The following is a 26,396-nucleotide window of genomic DNA, read 5'->3' on the forward strand; positions in this document are numbered from 1 at the left end:
CCGACAGGTTGGCTCTCCTCACACTTGTCCCTGACAGGGACCAACCATTCCCACGTTCTCCATATGCTCTTGGGAAATAACTTACCTTGGCTTGGAGCAAGGTATTTCCCTGGCCCCTGCCCCGCCCCTGCCCTGCCCTGCCCTGCCCTGCCCTCGCCCTGTCCCCGCTCTGCCCTCGCCCCGCCCCTGCCCCGCCCCGTTCTCGCCCCCGCCCCGCCCTCGCCCCGCCCCCACGTACACCGGCGGAACCACCAGCTCCACCATCGCTCTCAGCTTGGGGCTCTATCTCTCTTCTCCGCTCCATTACCTTCCCCTGATGGCCTCTAGGGGCTGGGGAAGGGAGAGAGTTGGAGGGGGTCTATTTAAGAGATTTTTGGAATCTGTGCCTGCGCATCACCCGCTGCCATGAGTTATTTCAGCGCCGATGTTTGTCTCGAGCTGATTATTCCAGCCCGAGAACAGGTGGAGCAGCCTGCGGTGGCTTATTCGTCAGCCAAGGCCATCTGTTCCCAACAAGCTGAGATTTGTAGCTGATTTTTACTGGGGAGCAAGGAGTGGGGGCAGGGAGGGAGATGATCACCTCCGAGCCCCAGGAGACTTATCCCAGACCTTCTGCGAGGTCTGAACCCCCCAGTCCTCCCCTTCTAAAACCAATACCTTCTCGTTTTTCTCAGAGAACTCACCGGTCACTTGACTCCGAAATAGCGAAAATACTTTTTCCTTAAGGGGCTAAACCTTCTTCGATGGAGTCAGGTATGAGAAGCAGGAATCCATTAACCAGGCACAGTCTGGCCATTGAGTCATGTCCACCCTTACAGATTTTTTTTTTAATATGTAACTGTGACACAAATATCCTAAATGACCTTTTCGATTCTCGGCTTCTCCTCACCCCACTCCATCGCTGGTCCCTGCATCAACACGTGTCTACTTGTCTAAACCTGTCACCTGCAGGGCTTCAGGCAGCATGGGAGGCTATGTCTGGAGGCTCTTCTCACCCCTCCCTCGCTGCGCCTCTTCCCTAAATACCCTGTTCAAGTTCCACCCTCCAATCTGTTCCTCTTCCAGCTTCCACTCGCAGCCATGCCAAGAGATGCCTGCTGCTTTAAGAATGGCTTTCCCTGAGCAAGGGAGCTAAGCGGTTTCTAAGCAGCTTTGCCACATGGTTTACCCTCCACAGCTACTATTTCTATCTATGCAGTGCTGGGAAAGACACTCCTCTTAGAGTCACACTAATATGACTAATTGGGGGCCTTCTTTGGTTTCTGACACATACACATCTGTACTGACTTAAAAGAGAAATTGTATGAAAACTTTTATTTCAAGCACAGAGACTTCATCTAGAATCCCACGTGCCCATATAAAGCTATTTCTAGTTTTCAGAAGTCTCATCTAATATTTATCTGTGTTTTCACATGTACTTTTGTCATGTGGACATGTTCCCTTAGGAAACCATTCACAGAGCTTCAGAGTGCCTCACTACTGAGTTGGTTTTCTAGGCTTATTTTGCCAGTTTGAGGGAGCAGGAGCTCCTTTTCTGCTATTAAATCCTGCCCAGTGGCTCAGTATATGGTCCACTGGAAGGACCAGCCTCCACAGATGAGCTGCCGGACATGCAAAGGCAGGTCATGGCCCCGTGCTTCTAGTGCACAACCTTCCAGGGCACTGCCATTCACTAGGGTCAATCCCCCTTGCTCTCCAGAGGACAGTGGGGGCCAGAAGCAGCCCTTAAGCAAGGATGCCAACCTGCAGCTGATGCCAGTCCCCAGGATTAAATATGAGTCAAGAGGCTTATTTCATCACATACAGTTTTATATTTGCCTGGTTATCAGTTGTTGACCTGTCTTTCAAAGAGGTAATATTTCTAAAGCTACTGGCTGTATTCCCATACCAGGATTTTTTTTTTTTTTTTAATTCTCCACTTTCAAATTCCCTAGTGTCCTCTCTTCCCCAAATCCATTTGCTTCTTTTTCTAATCTAGTCAGATCATATAGATGTGGCACAAAACATATAAAAATTTATTAAAATGTGGAAACTCTTTGACTCTTAAACCATCTCAAATATAATTTGCCTGGGTAGTGTCAAAACTTAATATCTTTTTTGCGTTTTTTTCCCTTAAAGCTGTCATAGCTGGCTTTTGATATCTAAAGCAAATTCTATATGCACATTTAAGTATTCCTCTGGGAGATTTATGTCACTGACTTCAATTGCGAAGCACACATCCTTTTTGGAATCTCCCTCATGTATATGACCCATCACTGGAGCTTATGCTACAGAAGACTCGATTTCTCTGTAAAATCCCTTCTAAATAAACCTAGCATCCTTGTTAACTCCAAAATGGCTATTGCTCTGAAAATCACTCCTCCCAGATGGAATCCCAGAGAATGGTATGGATTGTTCCATTGTACTGTAATGAATGAAATTAGATTGAGGTGCCTAGAGATTCAAATATGCATTCCAGGCCATGTGGAACATCGTTGGCACCATGTTCTTGAAGCACAAATGTGATCACACATGGGGGATGCTCTGAGAATTGTAAGGAGCAACACAAATGTGAGGTTGACATTTTCCCAACCCTACTCCCTCCCTCACCTCCCCAAATTGTCAGAAAGTGCTTCCTTCCTAAGGGCAGGCCTTGGTGAATACCAGGCACACAGCTACTTGAGAGGAGGATCGTGACAGCAATTCTTGGTTTTCTCGCTTCTCCCTTTATCCTCTGACAAGGCCAGAGTAGCTCGGGGATGCCTGGGCAGTTGCTGGAGCCAAGCTGAGGTCTCTGCTAGGACAGACGTCACCCTCCCTGATCCTGTTTCCTCAGGCGAAGGACACTTTACGGAGCTGTGACAAAGGTTAAGTGCGATTATGAAGTGCTTAACCACTGGGGGCATAGTTAGTGCTCACCATGGTTATATTGGTTGAGCCCTCCTCATCCTCAGCAACACTCCTGACAGGTGAAGCTGGGCTACATCAGCCTCAGTTAACGCCAAGGATTTCCAGGAGCCCTTAAAAGGGCGGAAAACAGTACTGTCGTGTTGCTGAACGGGGGAACCTGGTCCTTAAGGTTTCTGGAACCCTTCAAGGGCATTGACCCTTTAAAGGGCGTGGCTTCCGGAAAGGGGGCGGGGGAACCTCCAGACCGGGGCGGAGCCAGAGGTCTCAAGCTCCTGAAGCGAGGGTGCAAATATGAATATGCTAATATGCCCAGGTTCACCGTGAACTGGAGGGCGCTGGTTGGTCTGGACGCGCAGAACCCGCCATTAGAAAGGAAAAGAAATGAAGAGGACGCGGAGGCACATCTGGGCTGCTGGACAGAACCAAGCCCAGACAGCCCTCGCGCTGGGCGAAGACATCTGTCCCCCAGCCCGCGGGTCTGGAGTCCCCACTAGTGCCACCCGTTGGTTCCTCTGGCCCCTCATTGCAGGTGATGAAGAGGTGGGAGTGAGGTTCTGTTTGGCAGCATTGAGGGGTTCTGTACGAACCTAGGAGCCAAAAGTTTCTTGCCAGTAATTCCACCGTGTTTTACAGATGGAGAAACTGAGGTTCAAGAGGTCAAGGCCTTTCTCCAAGGTCTCAGTGCTGGCGGCAGAAGCGTTCAGTTTAGCCCTGGTTTTGTTTTCATGAAGGTCTGTGAACACCACTCTGTAGGTGAAGAAGAGCAGTAACCCCAAATGCAGCAGAACTTGGTATATTACCAAGCATGTCCTGGACTGCCCACCAGCCCGGAGGATGTAGAAAAGACTTCCTGGGGAAAGATGAAAGGCATTGGGGTGGCAGCCAGTGGCAGGAGCAGGCAAGGACAAATTATCATAGGCTGGTCTGGAATAGGTTGCTATATAAGAGGTGATGAAATGTTACAACTTCCCTGAGAACCAGCTCAGAGGAAATGAAAGGGGAACGGAAAGCATAAAGGTTAGATTTAAGGCAGCACTTTCTCCCAGGGGTGATAATGGGGTGCTTTGTTCAGTGACCAGGGAAGGCTGTGGACTCGTCCCGTCTCTCCCACTTCTGAGGCCTTTGGGAATCCATCTTCCTCCTGTCCCATGTGGGCCTGCTTAGAGGACAGGAGGAATGATTGACTTTGAAAAGTCCCCATCACTCAGGTAGGAGGTCCTTCCCCCGATGAGCCTCTTGGGCTCTTTGCTGAGGGGGAGGACAGCAGATGCGTAGGCTCCAGGGCCCTGGGGGGGTGGGCACGGGGGTAGGAAGCAGCAGTCATGGCATCTCTTGCAACATACTCCCTGCCAAATTGATTCAAATTGGCTTGGATATGAACATATGATTAAAGGAGCGGCGCGATTCATTTATCAAGAGAGATTAAAGAGCAGCATCTGCGCAGCCTAGCTGGGGGACAATTAAGGAGCAAATCGCTAAGTGTCTGTGCCACCAGGCATGGGGGCGGGGCCTGGGGGAAGGACAACGGGGAGGTCTGCCAAGAGGACACAGGACAAAAGGAGGTGGTTGGGGAATCACCACGTGCTGCTGTTTTCTCTGCACACAGACTGGGCACCATGGGGAGCCTCAAAGGGCTTTGGGCGCCCCCATGCCTCTTATCCAGGAGTCAGAGCGGTCCCGGTGGTCTGAGATTACAGAGGAGGATGTAGCGAGGCGGCTTTGAGCCTGGCACAGGGACAGATTTGCTGTCTGTTTTGTGAGAATCACTTACATCTTAGGGACCAAGGCGACCATGAGTGTACAGGTTGGGGCAGGAGCTTAGAGAGCTTAGAAGGCATATCCCGAATGAAGATGGGCTTTGATGGCCTTGCAGCTCCTGGGGCTCCCCTAGGGAGTTTGGTGTGGAGGGAATTGCCCCCTTCCTAGTCTGGAGCCCAGCACACTGGCCAAGATGCTTTGCTGCATCTCAAAGTGTTGGTCATGTGAGGTGATGTCCAGCTTCCCTGGACACCCTGTGGAGTTCCCCATCACCACCTAGCATTCCCTGCCTCAGGGCCTTTGCTTAAGTTCTTTCTTCCTAGCACACCTGTACAGCAATATCTATCTGTAGAAGTGCGTGAGTGCGTGTGAGCCAAGTTGCTTTAGTTGTGTCCAACTCCTTGCGACTCTATGGACTGTAGCCTGCCAGGCTCCTGTGTCCATGGGATTCTCCAGGCAAGAATACTGGAGTGGGGTGCTGTGCCCTCCTCCAGGGGATCTTCCTGACCCAGGGATCGAACCTGCATCTTTTACAACCCCTGCATTGGTGGGCAGGTTCTTTACCACTCGTGCCACTTGGGAAGTGCAATCCTTTATTCAAGTACCAGCTCAAAATACCAGCTCCTTTTAGAAGCCTTCCCAGTTCCTGACCCTCCTCTCTCAGTGACAGACCCTCCTCTCTCTTATAACATGCCCAAAACAACTTCTTTGTCCTTTTCTGTCTCATGTAATTATTTCCAAAGGGGTCTGCCCTAGCCCTAATCCATGAGTCCCTGGAGGACAAACACTATGTTTTACTCCTTTCTACTCACCCAAAAGGAAAAGGAAAGTGAAGTTGCTCACTCTTGTCTGACTCTTTGTAATCCCATGGATTGTAGTCTACCAGGCTCCTCCATCCATAGGATTTTCCAGGCAAGAGTACTGAAGTGGGCTGCCATTTCCTTCTCCAGGAGATATTCCTGACTCAGGGATTGAACCCAGGTCTCCCGCATTGTGGGCAGTTGCTTTATCGTACTCACCCAAAGCTTGTACATATTAGGAGGTGTGGTACATATTTTCCGTGTCTAACTCCTCTACTAGAATATCCACTTCATGCAGGCAGGACCTCATCCCGCCCCAGCATTTAGAACAGTGTCCAGATGACAGCCAGGCAGTGATGAAATATTTGACTGTTGAATGAATGAGCAGATGAATAATACATATTTTTTTGACTTGAACAGATCCCTCTGCCCCAGGCCAGGCTATCAGAGGTTGATGCTGGGACTTTCTCTCAATAATTAATCAGAGGCCCGAGTCAGCGTAGGTGAGCAGAGTTGGGATCTTGCCTGTAGGTAGCAGCGACTTTTGTCACACTAGTTCCTTGGAAGAAAAAATGCACCAAGCTAGCTGAACACAGGAGTAAAAGATGTGAATGACAGAACTGAACATGAAGAGTCAGCAGTTAAAAAGACAACCCAGTAACTTCACTTCTACTGCCTTCTGTATTCAACCTTCAGGGCAGTTTCTTTCATTCAAGATAGAGCCACATCACACTTCATTCCCATTCATTTTGGGGATGACTTTTCCCCCCCTCTTTCCCTTTCTTGCCCATTTCTAGATGCCTGACATCAGCAGTAGGCCTGTCTGATATCCTTTCTTGCCTACTTGTCCAAACCAGGAGAGCCTGATTGACCAGCTGTAAATATGCATGCAGGGATTATAACTGGTCATATTACAAGAGGTAGAGAAGGAGGAGGGTCATTTGTTTCTTGTCCTTTTGCATGAGCTGTCTTTCAGCTGTCAGGAAGAGACCAAGTGTGGATTGGGACATGCAGGCAGGGATTGAGCAGGGTGGAGAAGCCAGCACACCCAGCCTATTCAAGTTGCCCGATGGCCCATGGGATTGGAGGTCAGAGAGAGTTCTGCCAAGTATTGATCAGAAAGTCATCTTTGGAACCTCCCTGGTAGTCCAGTGGTTAGAATCTGCCTGCCAATGCAGGGGACACAGTTCGATCCCTGGTCTGGAATGATTCCACATGCTGTGGGGGAACTAAGCCTGTGTGCTCTAGAACCCATGCTCTGAAACAACAGAAGCCACTGCAATGAGAAGCCTGAGCACACCGACTGGAAAGGAGCTAGCCGCCACTCGCCACAACTAGAGAAAGCCCGAGCATAGCAACAAAGACCCAGCACAGCCAAAAATAAAAAAGTTTTAAAAAGATCTAATAAACGTTTGCATCCTTAAAAAGGAAGACAGGATTTCTGTAATTGGCAAGATTTAACAATCAGAGTAACCTCAACATTCCCAAGTGGAGGCCAGGGTAGGACAAGACCTGGACGGCTCTGCCAACCTGAATTACAATCCTTGGGCTTTTAAAACAGAAGGGAGGTTTATGTCTTTCTTGACCGGTTCTCTCACCCACTGCCTCTGCCTGCTCCAGATGACCTGCCAAAGCTCTCTGAGTGGCACTGGTCTGACATGGCAGCGAGTCAGAGGCCAGGGTGACTCCCCCCGGTCCTCAGCAGCAGCCTTGCTCTGCTCCCATGTGCTGACCCTAGACTTTACTGAGCCTGAAGGAACAGGAAGGAAAACTGGCAGTGCCAGGAGAAAAAGGACGTTTATTTCCATACATCAGGTAAATGGGGAGGAGAGCACAGCCCAATGAGTACACACCAGTTGCAGGAGAGGAGGACAGATGGGAGCGGCGCCAGGCACTGCCCTTGGGCCCCCAAGTCTGGAGGTGCTGGTGGGATGATCTTTGTGTGTGTGGGGGAGCTGGGACTGTCAGTCCCCAGGTTGTCATGTCTGGGATAAGTGTGTGTGGGCAGGGCGATTAGAAGAAGAAAAATGACTCAGGCTCAGGTCTCAGGGTGAGGACTTGTGTCTAACACACCTTAGTACTGACCAAAGCCTCCATCTTCAGTTTTTTTCAGTCACAAGCCCTCCACCCAAGGCCTTCCCTCTCCAGTTGAGCTTGTGATCCAGGCAACCTGGACTGAGGGGGAGGGAGGCAGTGCTTGGATAAGCCCCGAATTGGCGTAGGTGGAGCGGGTTTACTCTTAAATAGGTCATTGCACATAACACACGGATGAGACGAAGGGGGGTGGGGGCTGGAAGTTCCTGCTGGTACGTCCACACCCCTGTCTGTGTAGGCTTGCTCAGCTTGAACCCAGAAGCACCTGAGAGTCCCTCCCCACTCAGACTCTTAAGAAGCTGGACCCAGCTCTGCTCACCAGTCTCTCCAGCTGCACAGAGAAAGGCCTGCTCTCTGAAGAGTAAAGATGAAGCTGGGATTCCTCTAGTCGTTCCCGGTGTGGGGAGGCGGGCCAGCTGCCGCGGCAGCCCCCCTCCCACTCTCAGGGATACAGCTGCGATGGAGAGGTTGGGTATTTAAATTAAAAAAAGTAAATAGACAGCAGGCACTGAGAAGAGAAAGCCCTCGCCCCAAGCCAAGGGGGAAGGAATTGCTGTTTCCTGCCCCAGACTCCACCCCACGGACCCAGCAACCCGAGAATGTCCCAGTAGGCAATCTGTCCACCGTCCCTGAGCGGGGCGCTGACATGGAGGTCAACCTGCTGGCTCCGTGTGGTGCCAAGCCACCTGCCACCCACGGTGGCCCAAGGCAGGAGCAGAAAGTTCTCTTTTCAGAATTGCTCTTCCCTCCACTCTTCCACGTGGAGATGTCAGATACCCACAGCCTGGGAAGCCCCCAGACCGAAGAGGGTCAGGGGTTTCCCGTGCAGATCCGCAGTCGGATGGGGGAGACCCGTGCCCCACGAGACAGGCGCCCGTGGCAGCAGGAGGCAGTGGGTGGGAGGGGTCCACACCACTCCCCTGGGCTATGCGTTGGTCTCTGTCTGCTTGGCCTCTGTGTCACTGTCACTCAGATAGTTGTGGGAGTATCGGGGCCTGGAGGTGCCGTCGAGAAGGTCGTGCTCATCGTCTGAACGGTCAGGGGCAAGGGACTTCCAGTAGCTGGTGGGGCTGCAGGGAGAGAGAAACGAGATAAGAGGAGGGGCGCTTTTACCTTCAGCACCAAGGCCTTTGGTCCAAAGGAAGCCCCACCCCCAACCTTGTCACAGCATTCCCCAAAGCCACAAATTGAGAAATAGAAGTGAGATTCCCTGGTTTCCCCAGAAGATACTCAGAGTAGTAGGAGGAAGGACATCTCTTTGATTCTGAGAACTTTCTACAACTCTGAAGAAAGCAATGCTGAAGAGCGGTGGGTCTCGAACTTGAACGTGCATAAGAATTGGCTGCGGATCCCGTGTTCTTTCCCCAAGAAGTTCTCATTTGCTAGCTCTTGGGTGAAACCCAGGAATTCTGCATTTTCAACTCCCTCTCTGGAAGATTCTGCTACAGGCAGTGTATGGATTGCATTGACTTGGAGACTGGAGATCTGGTGATTACAGGACTACAACCTGTCTTAGTAAAGGTTACTCCCCAAAAGATTCCTTCTAAGGAGAGGCTTTCCCCATTGAATACTCCCAGATCACAACCCTGCCTCCTAATCAGATTTTTCTGAGGATGGTGAGAATTTCTATCTTTGACCATGACACCATCTACTCACAAGGAATGGAGACTGAGGATGTAGGAGCTGGCAAGACCTCTGTTTGAGGGTGGCAAAGTCATCCCTGTCTTGATACCACAATCCAACCCCATAGTCTTCATCAGGCCACTGGGAGCCTTGCACTCCCTCCCCGACCAAGGTATGAAGCATTTCTCCCTGGATGGAGCAGACTCATGGTGTCCAGCATGGATGGGATCTCTCTTCCACTTCTAGTCACCTTCTCTTTTTTATCTTTTCCAAAGCCTTAGAGCACCCTTCCCCTGCCCCTCCCACCTTCGCTTCTGAACTGTAATTTCAGCACTGCTGGAGAAAATGCAGCCCAAGATGGCTCCACCCCTACCAGTGCCCTGCCTCAGTGGGCCCCTGCTTCCAGATCCTAGAGAGCTTCTGCTAGGATAAACAGGAATCCTGTGATTTCAATGCCTCCCATTCTGATCTGAGGAAGGCCCTTGTTTACTAAACCTGTCTGAGATCTTGTATCTCTAAACCAAAACAGGAGGAAAGAGCGTTCTCCAAGAAAGAACCACATTCTCAGCTTTTCTAACGGTGGTGAGGAAAGGATTTGATGGCTGGGTATTTCCTGTATGTGAGACACTGTCCCAGACAGGCTGGATGTACTTATTCTTTACCACGTAAAACGTCATGAGGAAGCTGGTTCAAAGAGACAAGCAGCTTGCCCAAGGTCACACAGCCAGTATGTAAATCTGAACCTGGGACCTTAGGCCTCAGAGCCTCTTGAGGACTCCACCTTGTCACCAGACCGGTGACCTGAGGAGAAAACAAGAAGAAACCTGCGTTCTCCCCACTGGCCTGGGTGAGAGCCCGGGGGTGTGTATAGGTCGGTCTCTCTCTCTCTCTCTCTGCCCCTGGGGAGCAGGAAGAGCCTGATAGAATACATGTTCAATTATGCAAAATGGTTCAGGAATGGGGCAGCCTGGTTAATAGTTATCGTATGTCTCATGAATGAATTACCATTTTTAAAGGAATCAGAATAGCACAAAACACATTTAATACAAACTAGACTGAACATAAATGAGTCTTACTTGGATGGGCCACAGGCACTTAAGGACTCTGGGGTGTCTCAGGGACAAAATTATAAAGCTCAACGAGGACTGTGCAACATGGGAAAAATTGGGGTCGTTTTAGCTTTTGGATTGTTTGAATTCTGAATTAGTGGGAGCCTGGTTTTATTTTCTTTCTTTTCTTTTTTTTTTTTTTTTAGACAGAACTTCTGGGAACTCAAGGCTAAGGTCTGCTGTTGGGCAAAGGAAGGAACTGGCTTTGTGGAAAGACAGCAGGGTTATTTTAAGGGCAAAGGAAGGGGTGAGGTAGATGCCAGGGCTGGGACCCAGACGAAAGTGGGGTGCTCCTTTCCTTCCTCACATGTGTCCTCAGACTGGAGCTGCAGCCCCCACTTCCACATTCCTGTGCCTGCCAGGCAGACACCTGGATGAATGACAGCTGGGTTTCAACACCATTCCATCCAGATGCTGGGCGCAGTGGCAGAGGCAGCCGGGAGGGGTACATGCCAGGCCCCTCTCTCCCCTGCTCCCACCTTGGATGCTCCTTAGCCAGTTTCCTTTGTGGCTTCTGCAGCCACAGCTGTGACCAACAGCAGGTAGCTAGCCCCCTTCCCCAGGGCAGAGTCAGGGCTGCAATTTGAACATTTTAACCAAATGGTTTCAAACGCTTTCCTTCCCACAAGCCAGTGTTTCCTGCTCCATGCTGTCACAGATGATTTGGTGCACAAGCTAATTCCTGCTGGGCGAGCCCAGGGTGGCAGTCCCCTCCCCCACCCTTTGCTGGGATGCTTTCCTGTTCAGAATTCTCGAAGGTCCCCATCGCCCGGTGGGAAGCTAAGCCACTCAGCCCCTGCCCCAACTCTTCACAGTTTATTTGCCCAAAGCCAGTTCCCCCTGAGTCCAACTAGGTCCTCTCTCCCCCAGCCCTTCTCTTGCCAGCTCTGTATTGGTTGGTTAGCTTCTGGCTTGGTGCCAACTCTCCCCGCAGTGAATCCAACCCTTGTTGGAGGTGGTGGTGTGTAGGGTTTCAGGACTACTCCTGTGTTCCTGGTGGACAAAAAGGGCTGTGCTGGTGGCTGAAGGAAGAAACAGGTTGTATGTGTTTTTGTTCTTGCTGGGTCAACGGTGATGACGGACTGAGTCACTGGGGTCTGCAGTCCACCAGCTGCTGGGCAGTGTGGGATGTCCTGGCTAGGCCCGTGTCTCCCTCTTCAGGTATTAGTGCAGTGCTCAGAAGGGCCTGGCCCGCTCTGCTTCCCAAACCTCCCCTCACAGCCCATCAGCTGACTTCCTGCCCTGGGGCAGTAGGGCATTTAGCAGGGTGGTTGAGTGGAAAGCTGCGATGGTCACAATATCATGATCCTTGCCTTTTCTCACTGCGGTGCTGACAGCAGCTCCCTAGAACAACTGAGATGCTTCCTGCTCCTCCCAGAGCATCCTGCAACCATCTGGCACATGCGGGAAGCCACAGAGCAGGTCTAAGTCCAAGGGCTTGGTTCTGGAGCAACTCAGGGCCCACAGAATCTGAGTTGGCCATGAGCCTGGTCTGGGTTCAGGTTCCACCTCCCCCATGCTGTCTCCCCAAACCCATCCCATCACCATCTCCAAGCAGCTGCAAGTAACATTCACTTTCACAGGCTCCATTCCTTAAAACGAAACTGGTCCCTTTTGGTAGAAATCAGCCCAAGTCCGTGTGCTTGCTCAGCAGCTCCACTGCATAAGAGGCCCACAACCATGCAACACGTGTGTGTTAGTTCATGCATCAAGGAAACACTGCCCGTGCCCCAGGGGGGCTATGCTCTAGAGTCATACCTCCTGGGAAGCAGCAAGCTTGCCCTGGGAGGGTACCATGCCAAAAACAGCTTCATATAAGCAGGGTGATCCAAATGTCACCACCCACCAGGGAGAGTGGCAACAATGGTATTCCAGTGAGTCAGTCTTTGCCTTTTTTCGGAGGTGGGGGTGTGGGCATAAAGGGTCTAACAGCTTGATCTTCCTTCCCACAGGGAGAAGGCTGGGAGAGGCAGGAGAGCCAGGAGGGGGCTGTCACTCAACAGCTGCTAATTTCTATTCATTAAAACTTTACAAGATGAGCTAAGATGAGGTGACGCCCATGTGTGGGCTTCAGGTGGGAGGGGTGGGGAGAGAGTCAGGTATCTCCAGGTCTGCTGCAGGGTGTGGTGCTGTGGGTGCTGTAAGCCTTGCACTCTGAGCCTCAAGATCCATGCCAGAGGGGAAGATGACATTGCAGGGCAGAGGGAGAGCTGAGCAAAAGGCCCCTTAATTGCTGATGGCCACTGATGCATCAACTCACATCGGGGGGTCAGTTCCAGCCCTTTCCCGGGCCCAGCCTTTCAGAGCTATGGGCAAAAGCTCTGCATGTATGCTGCTAGGCCCATACAGTAAATATTACGCTCATGTGATCTGCCTTGGGTCATACAGAGGAGTGGTTAAAGGTGAGCTGAAGAGATTTCATTCAGATCCTGGCAACATCACTTTCCAGCTCAGTAACCTTGGCAAACGACTTAACCCGCCTGAACCTCACCTTCTTTTCCTAGAAAATGGGCTCGTGATCGGATCTTTGTTTTGGGGTTAGTGTGAGGATTAAGTGAATAAAATACGGCAAGTATCTTAGGGGGGTGGTCCCTGGACCAGGGTAAGGGCTTGCTAAGTGGGAGTTGTGACTTGACGTCACCAGCGAGTTCCTCGTTGGGCTCAGAACGACTGACTAGCTCAGCCAGCCTCTGCTCTCTGGGGGAGCCAGGAGGCTCTGCGAGGCCAGGCTTGCTGGAGAGGAACGCAGGAGGGGCCCGAGTGGCGGCGAGTGGGCCGGGAGCACGTTAGTTCACACCGAGTGGCACACGCCATGCTCTGCACTCCGTGCCGGGTGCCACCTACTGCACTAGTCGCTCTCGGGCCTGTACAGGTACCGCATCATCAGGCTGTCCACCTCCTTCTTGCGCTTCTTCTCCTCCTTCCGGGACTGCCGGCGCCCCTGCCCGGCCTCCTCATCCTCCGCAGCCGGGCCCTTCTTCACGCTCGAGCGGCTGTGGCCCGAGATGGTAGAGCCGCTGGACGAGGAGGAGGAGGAGGTGGAGGAGGAGGAGGAGGACTCCGTTCTCTTCCGTCTCGATTTGGCCTTCTTCTTGCTCTTCCGAGAGCGCCCCTTCTTCCGCTGCCTGTGCTCCGAGGAATCTTCGGAGCTGGAGCTAGAGCTGGAGCTGGAGCTACTCCTCCTCTTGCTCCGGCTCTTCCGGCTGCCGCGGGACCGAGACACGTCTGCGGCCGAGGCGGAGCGGCGAATGCTGGTGGCTCGCTCTGGAGGGTCCAGCTGGGCGCTGCGGGTGCTCTGGATGCTCTTCCGGTCATCCTCCTCAGAGTCCGGCTCCAGGCTGCTCCGGTGGAACGGGGTGGGTTTGTAGCTCAGGACCTCGTTGATGGCGGCCTCCAGGTCTGGGTCCAGGTAGGAGCGGCGGCTGACCGGGCGGACGCTGGAGCCCAGAGGCTCCTCCGGGGTGGAGGAGGCGGAGGCGCGAGGCCGGGGTGGCACCGACAGACTGCGGGCCAGAGACGACGGGTGGCTGTACTGCGAGTGTGCCTCGCTCAAGGCCACGCTGGCTCCATCGTCCCAGTCGTCCAGGCAGCTCCGGCCCAGGGACAGGCGGGAATCGGGGCTCTCCCGGCCGAGGAGTGAGGCCCGGCCTAAGGAAGGGCTGAGGGTCACCGATAGGCTGTCGAGCCGGGAGGTGCTGCGACGGGAACTGGGGGAGCCCGACAGCGAGAAGCTCAAGGAGGAGCGCACCCCGTCCTCGCCGCCGGAGCCGCGCCGGGTGGCCGAGGAGGCCCGGCTGACCGGCGCTGAGACGGCCGAGGCCCGGTCCAAGTCTGAGCCCCAGCGCTTCTCCAGCCGGCTCGTGCGGCCCCCGACGCCGCCGGAGAGGACCGAGCCGCCCTCGTCTGGCTCCTCGGACTTTCTGGCCGAGCCCGGCTCCTCCTTGGGGCCCCCGCGGGCCTTCCGAGGGGGCCTCTCTGGGGAGGCCGGCCGCTCGCTCAGGGTGGTGAAGAGCGAATCCTCGTCCCCGGTGCCCCCGATGGAGTCCTTCAGGGTGAGCCGCTTTCGGTAGCTCAGCGAGCTGAGCACTGAGGCCGGCCTCTCCTCCACCCCCTTGCCCTCCTTCCCCGCGGTGCTGAGGGCGGTTCTGGCATGGATAGATTCGGGGGCAGCAGAGAGAGAATGAGAGAGAGAGAGAGGCATTAAACCCAGAGAATAAAGACACCGGGGGAGGGAGGAGGAGGAGGAGGAGGAAGAAGGAGAGCTCGCAGCAGCTCTGGCAAAGTGGCGCTGAGCACGTCGGAGGAAATGAAGCAAAATAATTTGCGTCAGTGAAAATAGCTTCACGGAGAATGTCATGTAAATTAGACTATTGTTCTATTTCATCACTTTTCCCCCTCTAAAACGTTTAGTTCAATTTATTTCATTGTCAACTACCTGGAGCCTGGTGCCACGCTGCGGTGAACGGCAGTGGGGCGGGGAAGGCAGCATTTTCTGCAATAACAAAATGTTTGGCCGAATACATTAAACCAATTAGAGGGGGGCTGGCTGGGTGTTTGTGGTGAGGGTCTGGGCTTGGCAAGGGGCCTCAGGGGCATTAGAGAAGGAATTGTGGTTGTGGCTTAGTTGCTAAGTCGTGTCCCCGGACTCTCTGCCACCCCCCTGGACTGTAGCCTGCCAGGCTCCTCTGTCCATGGGATTTCCCAGGTAACAATACTGGAGTGGGTTGCCATTTCCTTCTCCAGGGGATCTTCCTGACCCAGGGATCGAACTCGCGTCTCCTGCATTGGAAGGTGGATTCTTTACCACTGAGACACCTGGGAAGCCCTTGTGGGAAGAGAGGAATTACTCTTTCTACCCAGCACACCAGCTGTCTCTCGGAGGGGGTGGAACAGTGTGTCCTGGGGGATCAGGATGGCTCTGAGTTGGGAGGGGGTAGTCAGCAGAGAAGGGGTGGCAGGAGGGGTAAGAGCAGGGGACCCATGCTGGCCAAAAGGTGAGGAATGGGAATCGGAGTCCCACATTTCTGGGTTAGCTGCCTGTGCCATCAGAAGACCGTGACTGGCCTGGACAACAGGGGAGCCAGTTTCTGCAGTAGATGGGTGTTAGCAGAAAGCATAGCAGAGGCCAAGTGAAAAGACCAGAGGAAGAAGAGAACAGGCAGAGAATGAAGTGTGTCTGTAGCTGTGATGGGGAGTCAAGGGGAACCGAGGCCTCTTCTGCTACTATTCCTACCAAGACCTCAGAGGTCTAAAGCTGGCCCTGTCCAGGGTTGTGGGATCCAGAGTCTCCCTGTGCCCTATTTCAGTCTTGATTCCAAGGACACAAACCATCAGGCAGTTCGATCAACATTTGTTGAATGAATGAGTAGGGATGAAGTTAAACCTACACCAAACCAAAGCCCTGAGCCTGGTAAAGGAAATATTCCTTAGGCAAAATAATGGTGACGCAGACCCTGAGTTAAGAAGAAACCTGGCCTCCTGTGCATATCCTCTGTGCCGAGGCCCCTCCAGGCAAGAAAGAGACGCAGGTGGCGTGAGGCACACCCTTTGGGATCAAGGCACTGCTCATCCATCCCTGGGGCATGAGGTGGCCTTTGCTCTCAGCGAAGGCCACGTGCTTACCTGGAACTCTTCAAGCTGCCGTCGTCAGAAGCCGCCTTGGAAGGCCCTTTGTTTTTAGACAGCCATGACTTGACACCGTCGACCCGGTCCTCCAGCTCCGAGTCCACGTCTGAGTCCCCCTCGCTGTGGGATAAGGAGCAGAAAGGTAGGCAAGGCTGGGAAGAGGTGATGACCCACGGTCCAGGAGGGAGCACTAAGTGGCAGCAGGTTTGTCTCAGCGGGGGGTGGGATGCAGGGCGGCATGCGCATCAGTGAGTCAGAGAGAACAAGAGAGGTTAGACCAGAGCACACCTTTCACAAAGACCCTGCCCCGCCCAGCAGGCCACACTGTGTGACAGCCACCAAGAAGACCCTGAGGAGCATGGAGGCACCTCCACCCCACTTTCTGGGACAAGCTGCTGTTCAGCCGACCGAGAATGACAGGGAGACCATCCATTCATCAATTATAGCTAAATGGCTCTTGGTTCAAAAGCGGAGTCAGGGGCCCTTCACCTCCTCCCTGAGGCCTGTTCTGCTGTTCTTGTCTGCCTGTTCCCCCACATGTGGCTACGGCTACTCCCACTTTCCATGACTTCACTGCAAAAGGAGGGTTGGTGGTGATGGGACGGAGAAGAGAAGGGCTTTATTATGACTTAAGTGAACTTGAACTTGGAGTCTCCTGGGCTGATGGCAATGCCAACCTGGGCACTACAGACTGTACCCCAGATCCGTCCTGAAGCTCCCCTTGGCCTTTCAGAAACAGAGAAAGGACAGGGCAGGGCAGCAGCATTTTCCAAGGGGCTGGTCACAGCTCCAAGATCCAAGCTGCACCAGGAGATTGGGGTGGGGGGCGCCCAGAAGTCCCCGGCAAAGGCTCTGTCTCTCCTAGCTCCTCTTCCTCCCTCAGGTAGCCTGTGGCTCTTGCTCCCCAAAGGCTTTTACTGGCCAAGCTGACCTGAGCCCTCTCGATAGCCCACAGGAGTCAAATTCTGATGCTGAAATCATGGAGATTTCTTCACAAAGCAGCAAGGGCTTGAAGACAGCTTCTGAGTGAGAATGCTTCTAGAATTCTGCAAAATGTCTGCTCACCATGTTCCCTGCTATGGATACGCTAGGATTTCTCCTTGATATAAATTTCCTTTCATCTGTGTCAACAGGAGCAGCCCCGTTCCTGAATTATGTTCTTGAATAAATAGTCACACAGGCATGTACACACACACACACACACACACAGAGAAGAAACCACACCACCAGACACTGTTCTGGGGACTGTGAGACAGCAGGACTTGTGGGGAGGGGAATAAAGAGGCGTATTTTATGGGCTTTAGTCAAATACAGAATTATAACAAAGACGAGGCTGGCTGATGCCCCGGGTAAACAGGAGTTTAGTAGACAACCCCGAAACCGTTAATGCAAGCCCTGTGCCCATCTAAGCCCGGCAGATTTACTGTGGTGCACAGGCCCCATGGAACGCCAATACCTCCTGATTTATACACCCGTGCAAAAAACCTCCTTCTCCAGCTTCAGAGCCTGTAATTTATCACCACCGTTCATAACCATATTGATTGCCTTTAGAAAGGAGGTGCTGTATGCATCGCAAAATCTATGTCTACATGTTAAAAGCGTTTCTGTATAAATCTCCCTTAATACTGTGCTGTTTACTGCTTTCATTAAGGTTATGGCAATAACAACTGTATCTCTAAGTAAATCGAAACATTATTTTTCGCCCGCCTTAGCACACGCGCTCAATAACTTGGAGCTCGGGCTCAGGGCTGCCGAGGGAAAGACCCACACCACCCCTACACCACCCTCTACCATCAGCAGGAACCGGGCTAGGACTGCAGACCCCCGTGTGCCTGCATGAGTGCACACTGGTGTGTGTGCACGCGCATGTGTGCAGGAATTTAGAATGTGAACTGAAATGCGCATTTTATCAGGCCTCGAAGCTCCAACAGCCCAAGGATGGCAGGGCTGGAACACACAGGGGACACACAGTTACGGGCCCAGAATACGAATTTGCCTCCTTACATTCAGAGCAGCGCATGAGTTGAGAAGCTGGCCTGCCTGCCCTCGCCTTCTCTTCAGTTTCAAGCCTATAGAGGATGTTTGGCTTCTTTTCCTTAAATAATCAGGCCCGTAAACAAACTTCAGGGCCAGGCCAGCTCAGGGGGCAGTTGAAATTTTAAATGGTCGGAATTAAACCTCGTGTCAAATACAATTTATGTCCAGGCTCATGTGCTATTAGTTAACTGGGAGCCGAATCGCGGGGGAACAAACAAACGGAGACAGAACGGCGGGGGATATTAATTGTGTGTGACAACCGGGCTCCAGCGGCCCTCTATCACTGTTACACACTATTACATTTATCATTAGCTCTCACGGAGTCCTTTGCGCTGCCGCCAGCCCATCCTGGCCAGAGGAAGAGGCCTGCCAGCAAGAGAGAGGGGAGGGGTGGAAACCCAAGGCCGCCCTGGAATAACAACCTCTAAAGACCAGCCCTATTGAATCTGACGGAGGATCACTTCGATCTAATCCTCCTGAAGGTGCAAGCATCTGCACCTGTTGTCCGGCTCCCACCCAGAAAGAAGGAAACGGAAAGGGGGTGGGGCTACTGGGCTCCCCCCACCTGACTGACAGCTCCGGCACCAATGCCTGGGGCCTCCTGCCCCGAGGAGCCCGAGGAGCCCACGGCGGGTACAGTAAACACAGCTGGCTGTGTTCCCTCCCCCTGCCACACAGAGCCTGCCACGCCATCATCCACAGTTGCTTGCTTTCTCCCAACAAGTAACTGTTAGATGCCTCTCTCCTTCTACCCCGTCTGCCAAAAGTAGGGGGGCGGACCTTTCAAAATGAAACACACCCACCTCTTTGAGGCAGGTCAGGCTCCAAAGGAGCCCACAGATGGGGAGAAATCCAACCCAGATCTTCCCCCCCAAGAGGAAGAGGCCGGAAAGCGGCTACCAAGGGTAGCCACTTTCTGATGGAGCCCCCATCCTGCTGACCAAGGATGTGGGGGCCAGAAGCCTCCCAGGTGGAGCACCCGCATGGCCTGCCCTCTGCCTCCGATGCAGGCCCTGGCCTGCTGCCCTGCCTCCCCCAGGACAGAGTCAGCCCGGTTAGCGTGAGAGACTAGCTGGAAGAGGAGTGGAGGTCATTGTGTGTCCACATGCGACATGCAGCACAGCGGGGAGCCCGGGGTTAGGGGCAGTTAGACACCACGCGAGGAGAGGCAGAGAGCGCGTGCGCTCCAGTCCTCACGGTTTATTCTTTCTTTTCTGATACTTTGTCACCATGTCCTGCAAACTGGAAACAGAAAGAAAAGGGTGGGCAAGGGGGCCAAAAGAACACAGAAAAGTCAACGGGCAAACCAGGGTGGACCCTTCAGCCGAGGACCCCCTCCTTCTTCAGCAAGACAAGGCTCTGGCTGGCTAAGACCAGGAGGTAGGACAGTGCTGTGCTCAGAGGGAGGCTCAGAGGGAGGTTGCCTAGGGTACCATTTCCCTGCCCCAAAGGAGCAGGCTTCCTGGACAGCCCAGGAGCAGGATGGAGTCCCAGCCTTCACGCGGGATGGGGGCAAATCCCGGGGCAGGAGGGTCTGCCCAGGGCAGCCTTAGGAGCTTCTCCAGAGCCTACCCCTACTCCAGACTCACCCCTACCGCTGGTCTGCCTGCCTCGTGACTGCCTCCTCAGCCTAAGACCACAAATCTCCTAAACCTTTCCCCGGGTGGGTTTTATGAGAGAAAATCTCTGGTACTGTAACAAGACACCACGGCCCTTAAATCTCTGCTGTCCCCAGAGTGGGGCAGGCGCCATCAGAAATGCAGCTAAACGGGGGAATAACTCATCTTGAACAGGCAGAGCTGGAGAGCCAGGTCCTGGGAGGCCCAGGAAGGGGAATGGAGAGGGCGTGGGGAGGGCTTCTCACGTGGGCACCACCTGTCCAGCCCTCAGCCGCCGTCGGATGGGGGTCCATGCTGGGGTCTGGCAGTGAGGGGAGGGTGGGCAGGCAGCTCAGTGGTGGGGAGACCCAGGTCACAGCTGTTCTACCTGGTCTGGAGGTGGTCAAGAGGGCCTCCGAGCCGGCCACAGTTGCCAAAGGCCCCTCACCTATTGATGAGGTCCTCGTTCTCGTCGCTCTCCATCTCGTCCTCAATGGCGGCTTGCAGGTCCCCGATGCGCTTGAACGCTAGTTTCAGATCAGCCTGCAGGCTCTGGTTAGCAGCTTCCAGACTCTCCAGATCCATCTCCTAGAAGGGAGAGGGGGCAGTCCAGTCCATAGGAGGGCTGGCGTCTTATCCAGCTGCCCCAGAAAAGGCTGGCTTCACATCTTTCCAGGCCAGCAGCAGCTCTGTGGGTGCTGCAGAGAACCTGCAGAACTTTCTCTGCCCTGGTGTGGCTGGGCTGTGGGGGCCGGGCCTCACCTGAGGCAGAGCTGGTGCCACCCTCCTTAGCCCCTGGCCTGCCCTCAGGCTTGGTGGACTATCTGTCCTCTTGGCACATTCTCATCCCTCCAATTCTCTAAACCATGGTTTTTTTGCAGCCCACCTCCACAAGCCCAGGGTGGGGAGGTGTGTGTTTAGCAGCCTCTCAGAGGGCTGCCGGCCTGCGGCCTCGTGGGTGGGGGGCATTACCAGTTCATGCTTCTTGCGGCTCGCCTCGGCTTCCTTCCTGGCAAGCTCGCCCATTTCCTCCTTGGTGTCCCGGAGCTGCCGCTGCAGCCTCTTGTTTTGCTCCTTCTCCCGGTTCTCAGCTGCCGCGCGCTGATCCCGTTCCTCAGTCAGCTTCTCCATGTTGTCCTTGAGCCGGCTGGCCAGGCTCTGGACAGGGCAGTGGGAAGAGAGATCCATCAGCGGGGCAGAGAGTGGGGTGTGGCAGAGCTCCGGACTCAGGTGGGCAAGCACTAAAGCCCCAGGGTGGGTGGCTCCCTTTGCCGTTCTATAAAAGGGGGAGAATAACACCTATTCCCCAGGGGTCTTTTAAGGCCCAAATAAGGTAAGCGATGTAACAGCACTCTGCAAGACGAAAGGTGCTACGTCATTATCACCACCATCACCAAGGTCGGAAGAGGGCTCTGTCTCGAGTCCATACTGACGCCATGTGCGGGGCCTCCACAGGCAGCAGGGCTTCCCCCAGAGACCCTAAACCCAGAACCCTAAAAGCCAGAGCCTGTGCTCAGAGGCAAATGACTTTACTGAGAATTCTGGATTGGGAGGAGACTAAACAGTCATCACATGCCAAACACAAAGCCATCCCTCTAAACCCGATGAATCTCTTTCCCCAGAAACTTGAACACGTTCCCCCTCCCAGGCCACAGGATGCCGAGCAGAGAACAACCTGGAGGTGGGGGCAGTGTGAGGGAAGCACCCTGCCTCTGGTCCTAATCTTGGACTGCCTCTGAGCCTAATCCTGGGCTCCGCTCTCGGCCCCTAGCCTCTATGTCTTGAAAAGATAAGAGTGCTAGGCTACATCTCTAAGGGCCATAGGTGTTTAACATTCTGCGCATCTAAACCACAGGACTGCTGTCTGAGCTGAAGGCAAAATGAGAGACAGAGCTGAGGAAAGGGACTGGGACCCTTGAGAAAAGGAGGCAAATGCTGCAGTCTGTTCACAGCCACCAGCCCACCGGCCTCTTCTGCCCTGTAATAGCTTTGGGGCCTGAGGCAACCTACTTAACCCTTTCTGTGTGCACACTGTGGACCAAAATATTACCAAGGCAGAGCACGGACTATTACTAAGCCTCCTCTAATTCTCTCTAGCTCTCTGGAGAACTGTGACCTTGTCTTAGGAGGTTCAGCCACATTTTCTCTAGGTCAAGGGTACTAATGCCCTCCGATGCCCACTGCCAGCCCCATGGTCACCTGGTTCCATCCCCATCCTCTTTCCTGCTCCACTGACTCATGGGTAAGGGGGAAAGAGGCAGGGATGCTCAGCACCCACAGCATGAACACACTTCTCATGGAGGTCAGTCAGCGCTCAGATGATGTCTGCACGCTCGAGATGGAGGAAAGGAAATAGGGAGAGAGGGGTGTAAACCCAGAGAGATCATTTTGCCGGCCTCTTTCTTCCTACCTGCTCTGTTAGAAAGGCGCTGGAGCATGTGGGCTTCGAGAGAGTGGAACCGAAAGGATTAAATGTGGAGGATGGAGATTATAGTTAGGAGGGATGGAAAGAGAAGACGGGGGTGAACAGAAAAAGGAGAAGGGTTAGAGGGAAGAGAATGAAAAGTAGAGGGAGAGGACAAAGGGGATGGGGAGAAAGGAAGAAATAGCTCAGGGAAGGAAGGAAGGGAATGAGATTGGGGAGAAAACAGACTCTGAGGGAGAGGGGAAAAAATGGGGCAAAAATGGAGGAAAATGAAGAGGGAAGGAGAAAAGCAGAGACAGCAGGCATGGGGAAAATTGACGGAAAAGGGGAATAAGAAAGGGAAAGAGAAAGAGCAAGCGGTGAGATGAGAGGACAGACTCCAGCCCTTGAAGAAGTGGCGCCATCCGCTGCATATTTATGACCCTGCTGGAGAGCAGAGGGGACCGACGGGGGGAGCGCACGGTGGAGGAAAATATGAAGACGAAAAGCTAAGCTGCTGTGGTCCCTTGGCAGAAAGCACGCACGGAAACAGAATGTAAAGCAGGCAGGCTCCGCGGTGCCCAGAGAGCAGGCCGGGTGGGCGGGGGAGAAGGCACCCGCCCGTCAGCTGGTCTGGAAGCTTGGCAGAGGCCTCGGGGGTGCGGCCTCAGGCCTGCCCGGCCCTGCTGAGCATGCGTGGCTCCAGCCAGGGCCGCTCGGCCCTTCCCCACTGCAGAAGGGATAGGGGAAGTGTGTGCCCACCTCCAGCCGCTTTACTTGGGTCCTTTCAAACTCCAGGCGTGTCTCCAGCTCCCGGATCTTAGCTTCCTGCCTGCTCACCAGGGACTTGTCCACCATGGACTGCTCCAGGAACTCCACTTGGCTCTGGAGGGCTTGTAGCTGGGGGGTGGGGGCAGGAAAGGAAGAAAGAACTGAGCCTGGAAAGGGAAGAGGGGCAGGTTCTGTACCCCCTTCCCTGCAAGATCACCATGGTGACCAGAAGGCTGGACAGGGAGCTGGAAGGATGGGTCCCTGAGACAGGGGCACCCCCCAACCTGACCCTGTGCTGACAAACATTTTGCCCTTTGGAGAGAAAGGAGAGAACTAAGGACCAGAGAGGGAATAGAAATGCAAAATGAGGCAGTTGAAGCCAAAAAACGTCTGCTCTGGTGACATGGCTCCAAGCCTAGGCCTTTGCACTCACTGACGCTGACTGATGGCAGAGAGAAGCGCGTGTGAACCTGTGAGCTTGGGAGCTGGTCCCCACGAACAGGGACCCTGTCACCCTCTCTTTACCAAGGGAAATCCTGGTCCCCACCTTCTCCTGCAGCTCTTGCTTCTCTTTGTTGGCTTCTTCCAGCTGAGCCTGGAGATCATTCATCTGAGCCAGGTCCCGGGAGGCCTGGGAAAGGAAAGAGTACCGAAGCAGGACTTCCCATGAGCACCAAATTCCAGCGCGCTCTGCTCCACTTGGAGGGCCAGGGCACACAGGCACCGTGACAGGGACCTACGAGGAGGACCAGGGGACGGTGCCCTGCAGGGTGTGGTGGGGCACTCCCGGGCAGGGTACCTGAGCCACGGCCGCCTTGTGCTTCTTCATCAGCTCGTTCATGTCCTCCTGATCCTCCTCCAGCTGGTTCTGGATCTCATTTTTCTCACGCTGAAGGCGGCTCAGCTGCTCCTCCAGCTGGACAGAGGCAAAGACAGACCAAGAGCATCAGGCCTGGCGTGACTAATGGCTCTGGGTGGGAAGACTGAACCTCCTTTGGCCACCACCCGTGGGAGGAGCTAATGATGGGGCCAGGCCGACCCGCTGGAGGGGGTGCCAGGACCAGTGATGCTCAGGGAGCTGCCTGTCCTGCCCTGCTCTGGGCCTGGGAGCTGAGTGGAAGGACTGTCTTTGCAGCTTAGGCAGCGTGTGTGTGTGTGCTAAGTCACTTCAGTCATGTCCAACTCTTTGCAAGTCTATGGACTATAGTCCACCAGGCTCCTCTGTCCAAGGGATTCTCCAGGCAAGAATACTGGAGCAGGTTGCCATGCCCTCCTCCAGGGGATCTTCCCAACCTATGGATGGAACCCATGTCTCTCATATCTCCAGGATTAGCAGGCAGGTTCCTTACAAATAGCGCCACCTGGGAAGCCCAGCTCAGGCAGACCCTGGGCTAAATGACAGCTGCTTCCCCACAGCTCTTTGGAAGCTAATGAGAAGGCAGAAAAGGTCCACCCAGAACCAAACGACCCATCGTCCAGCACTAGCGGCTAGGCCTTAACCTCTGCCCTCTCCAGGCCCCAGGGAAGGATCCCGCAAATCTGTGAAGCTCTCCTGGCCTGCACTGGTGTTCTCCCCCGGGACTGCCTGCTTCCTGACCATCCAGTCCCCACGGCCAGTCCACTCCTGTAGGGAGGAGAAGAGACAGCCAACAGCAGCTTCAGGAAATGAATGAATCTATTAGCCAGTAATTCCAAACCAAAATGACTACGTTGGCTCCTTCTCTGCCCCCATCCATCTTGTTACCGGGCTGCGGGGAGCTGGGGATGCCTCCGCCAAGAAATTTATTAACTTGGATTTAAATAAAATGGTAATTTTATAACAGCCTTTTTTAACACAATTAAGGAATTTGAATTACTCACCTGAAAACTGCTGAGGAGCACAAATGTCACAGGGATAAATCAAGCCCAGGAGACTGGCATCTCTCTGCAGCTGGGGGACTAGCTGGGGGGCCAGGGAGCTCAGAGCCAAGCCCAGCCTCCTCCCCTGCCCCGTTCCCTGCCCGAGGAGGTATACCAGCGGCCGCATCTCAGTAATGAGCTCTCGGCCGATGGATGGGCCATGGGAGAGGTGGGGAATTAAAAGGGAGGCATTAAATAAGCGCTCTAATTAGCCGCCGCTTGGGCTTGTCAGTGGGGCTGGCCGGGGGCAGGGGAGGGAAACAGAGTCATCCCGTCCTCTTATCGGTGCTTCTGCTAATCTCTAGGTACCTGTTTACATCCCTCAGCCACATTAGCTGCTTTATTTATGGTGTTGGGGCCTGTGGCCAAGCTCCCACAGGCAGGTGGTTAAACAGGGAGATGGGCCCTCGCTGGCTTCCTCCTCCGTCTCGCCGCCCCCTCCCAGGCCTCTAAGTGGGGAGAGGCAGAGGAGTGGAGGCCTACTCTCCCTGCAGAAAGTCCTGGGCTGGGGAAGGAGCCTTGTTTGGCGTAAAAGGAGCCACTGTCATGGCTCCGTTGTCCCTCAGCCGCCCGAGTCCGGCTCTGCACACCCCGCGTCCTTACCGCTGTCTTGGCCTTGGCGATGTCATCGATCTGCAAGTGCAGGTCTTCGATCTCCACCTCCATCGCTTTCCGAGCTTTCACGGCCGCTGCACACGTGAACTCTGACTCCTCCAACTGAACACAGCCAACCCCACCCCCGCCCCAGGGAGGGACATCAGCCACTCCCCAGGGACAGGAGGGCTGTGCAGGGGGCTCCCCGGGGAGAGGGAACCTGGCACTCTCCTCCTTCTCCTCTGTTCACTTCAGACCCCAGGGCTGTGATGCGTTATGAGTGCACTGACTTCTCTGCCCACGACAGGGTGGCAGGTGTTGGGCCATCCACATCACTCTGGGCTTGACTGTCATGCCTACAGCACACGCTGACCCTCAGGAGTCCAGCTTCTCCCCGCTTCCCTATCACCGTCCTTCCCAAGGATTCAAGAACCACTGGCAGGGGCAAGAGGGAGAGGGAACTGATGACGTCCTGTCTGCGGATACCTGGTTCTTCAGCTGGGCGATCTCCCTCTTGCTGGGTGCGTTGTTCTTCAGGTGATCCAGCATGATCTGGGCATCTGCCAGCAGGGCCTTGGTGCGCTTCAGGTCTTTCCGGAGCCGCTTCTCTGACTCAAAGTCCCGCTGGTTCACCTGGGTGGACACCAAGGGCTGGGGCTCTGGGCTCCGCCACAGGGCCTCCGCTTGTCTTCCCCGAGCGCCCTCCTCGCCCTGCCCTCACTCTCAGAGATGCCTTAATGAGCAACGATAGTGGCAGGGCTGGGATCACACCAGCCGAGGTGAGAAAGCCCGGTGTGCCCTGGGTGGTGATCACCCTCCTGCAAGTGATCACCCTCCTGGCAGGGCCCTACAGAGCCAGCGCCTTCCTGCTCCCGGCTCTCCCCGCCGCAGCCAGCAGTCTCTGCTCACCTGGTCACTGAGTGTGGCCAGCTTGCCCTCCAGCTCCCGCTTCTCCCGCAGCACCTTCTGCTTGTCCTCGTACTCTTCCTCAAGCTGTACTTCCATTTGCTTTAACTGCAAATAGGGGCCCATGGGTCCCTTCAGAGTCAGGTGCCAGCCAGCCCCTTCCCTGCTGGACCCCCCTGCACCCCTGGGAGAATAGTGGGGTAGGGGCTGAAGATGGATGACCTGGAGGGGCATACCCTGAACTCAAAGTTCCCAGGGTTTCAGAGCAGCCTTGGAGGGAGGGGAGGGA

At 54.3% G+C, this 26,396-nt stretch overlaps 1 protein-coding gene across 7 annotated transcripts in view; it reads right to left on the reverse strand.

Moving 5' to 3' along the window:
* Positions 1-7,225: 7,225 nt before the first annotated feature.
* The window catches only part of MYO18A (myosin XVIIIA), a 101,456-nt gene continuing 82,285 nt past the window's right edge, over positions 7,226-26,396 (reverse strand). For 2 of the 7 annotated variants that reach the window (XM_061390580.1, XM_061390579.1), the window contains 11 exons: positions 26,111-26,215; positions 25,688-25,834; positions 25,211-25,324; positions 23,508-23,624; positions 23,256-23,339; positions 22,700-22,837; positions 20,506-20,691; positions 19,982-20,121; positions 19,133-19,177; positions 15,896-16,018; positions 7,226-8,611 (listed from right to left, as the gene is read on the reverse strand). In XM_061390580.1, coding sequence (XP_061246564.1) covers positions 8,467-8,611; positions 15,896-16,018; positions 19,133-19,177; positions 19,982-20,121; positions 20,506-20,691; positions 22,700-22,837; positions 23,256-23,339; positions 23,508-23,624; positions 25,211-25,324; positions 25,688-25,834; positions 26,111-26,215 — 1,344 coding nt within the window. In that variant the 3' untranslated portion in view covers positions 7,226-8,466. Of the gene's footprint in view, positions 8,612-13,497; positions 13,922-14,708; positions 14,766-15,895; positions 16,019-19,132; positions 19,178-19,981; positions 20,122-20,505; positions 20,692-22,699; positions 22,838-23,255; positions 23,340-23,507; positions 23,625-25,210; positions 25,325-25,687; positions 25,835-26,110; positions 26,216-26,396 lie in introns of those variants that run through there. The other 5 variants (XM_061390582.1, XM_061390581.1, XM_061390577.1 and 2 more) reach the window with 4 other exon arrangements.

The sequence above is a fragment of the Bos javanicus genome, chromosome 19 (genome assembly GCF_032452875.1).
Source record: "Bos javanicus breed banteng chromosome 19, ARS-OSU_banteng_1.0, whole genome shotgun sequence".
In the NCBI taxonomy this organism is placed as follows: domain Eukaryota; kingdom Metazoa; phylum Chordata; class Mammalia; order Artiodactyla; family Bovidae; genus Bos; species Bos javanicus.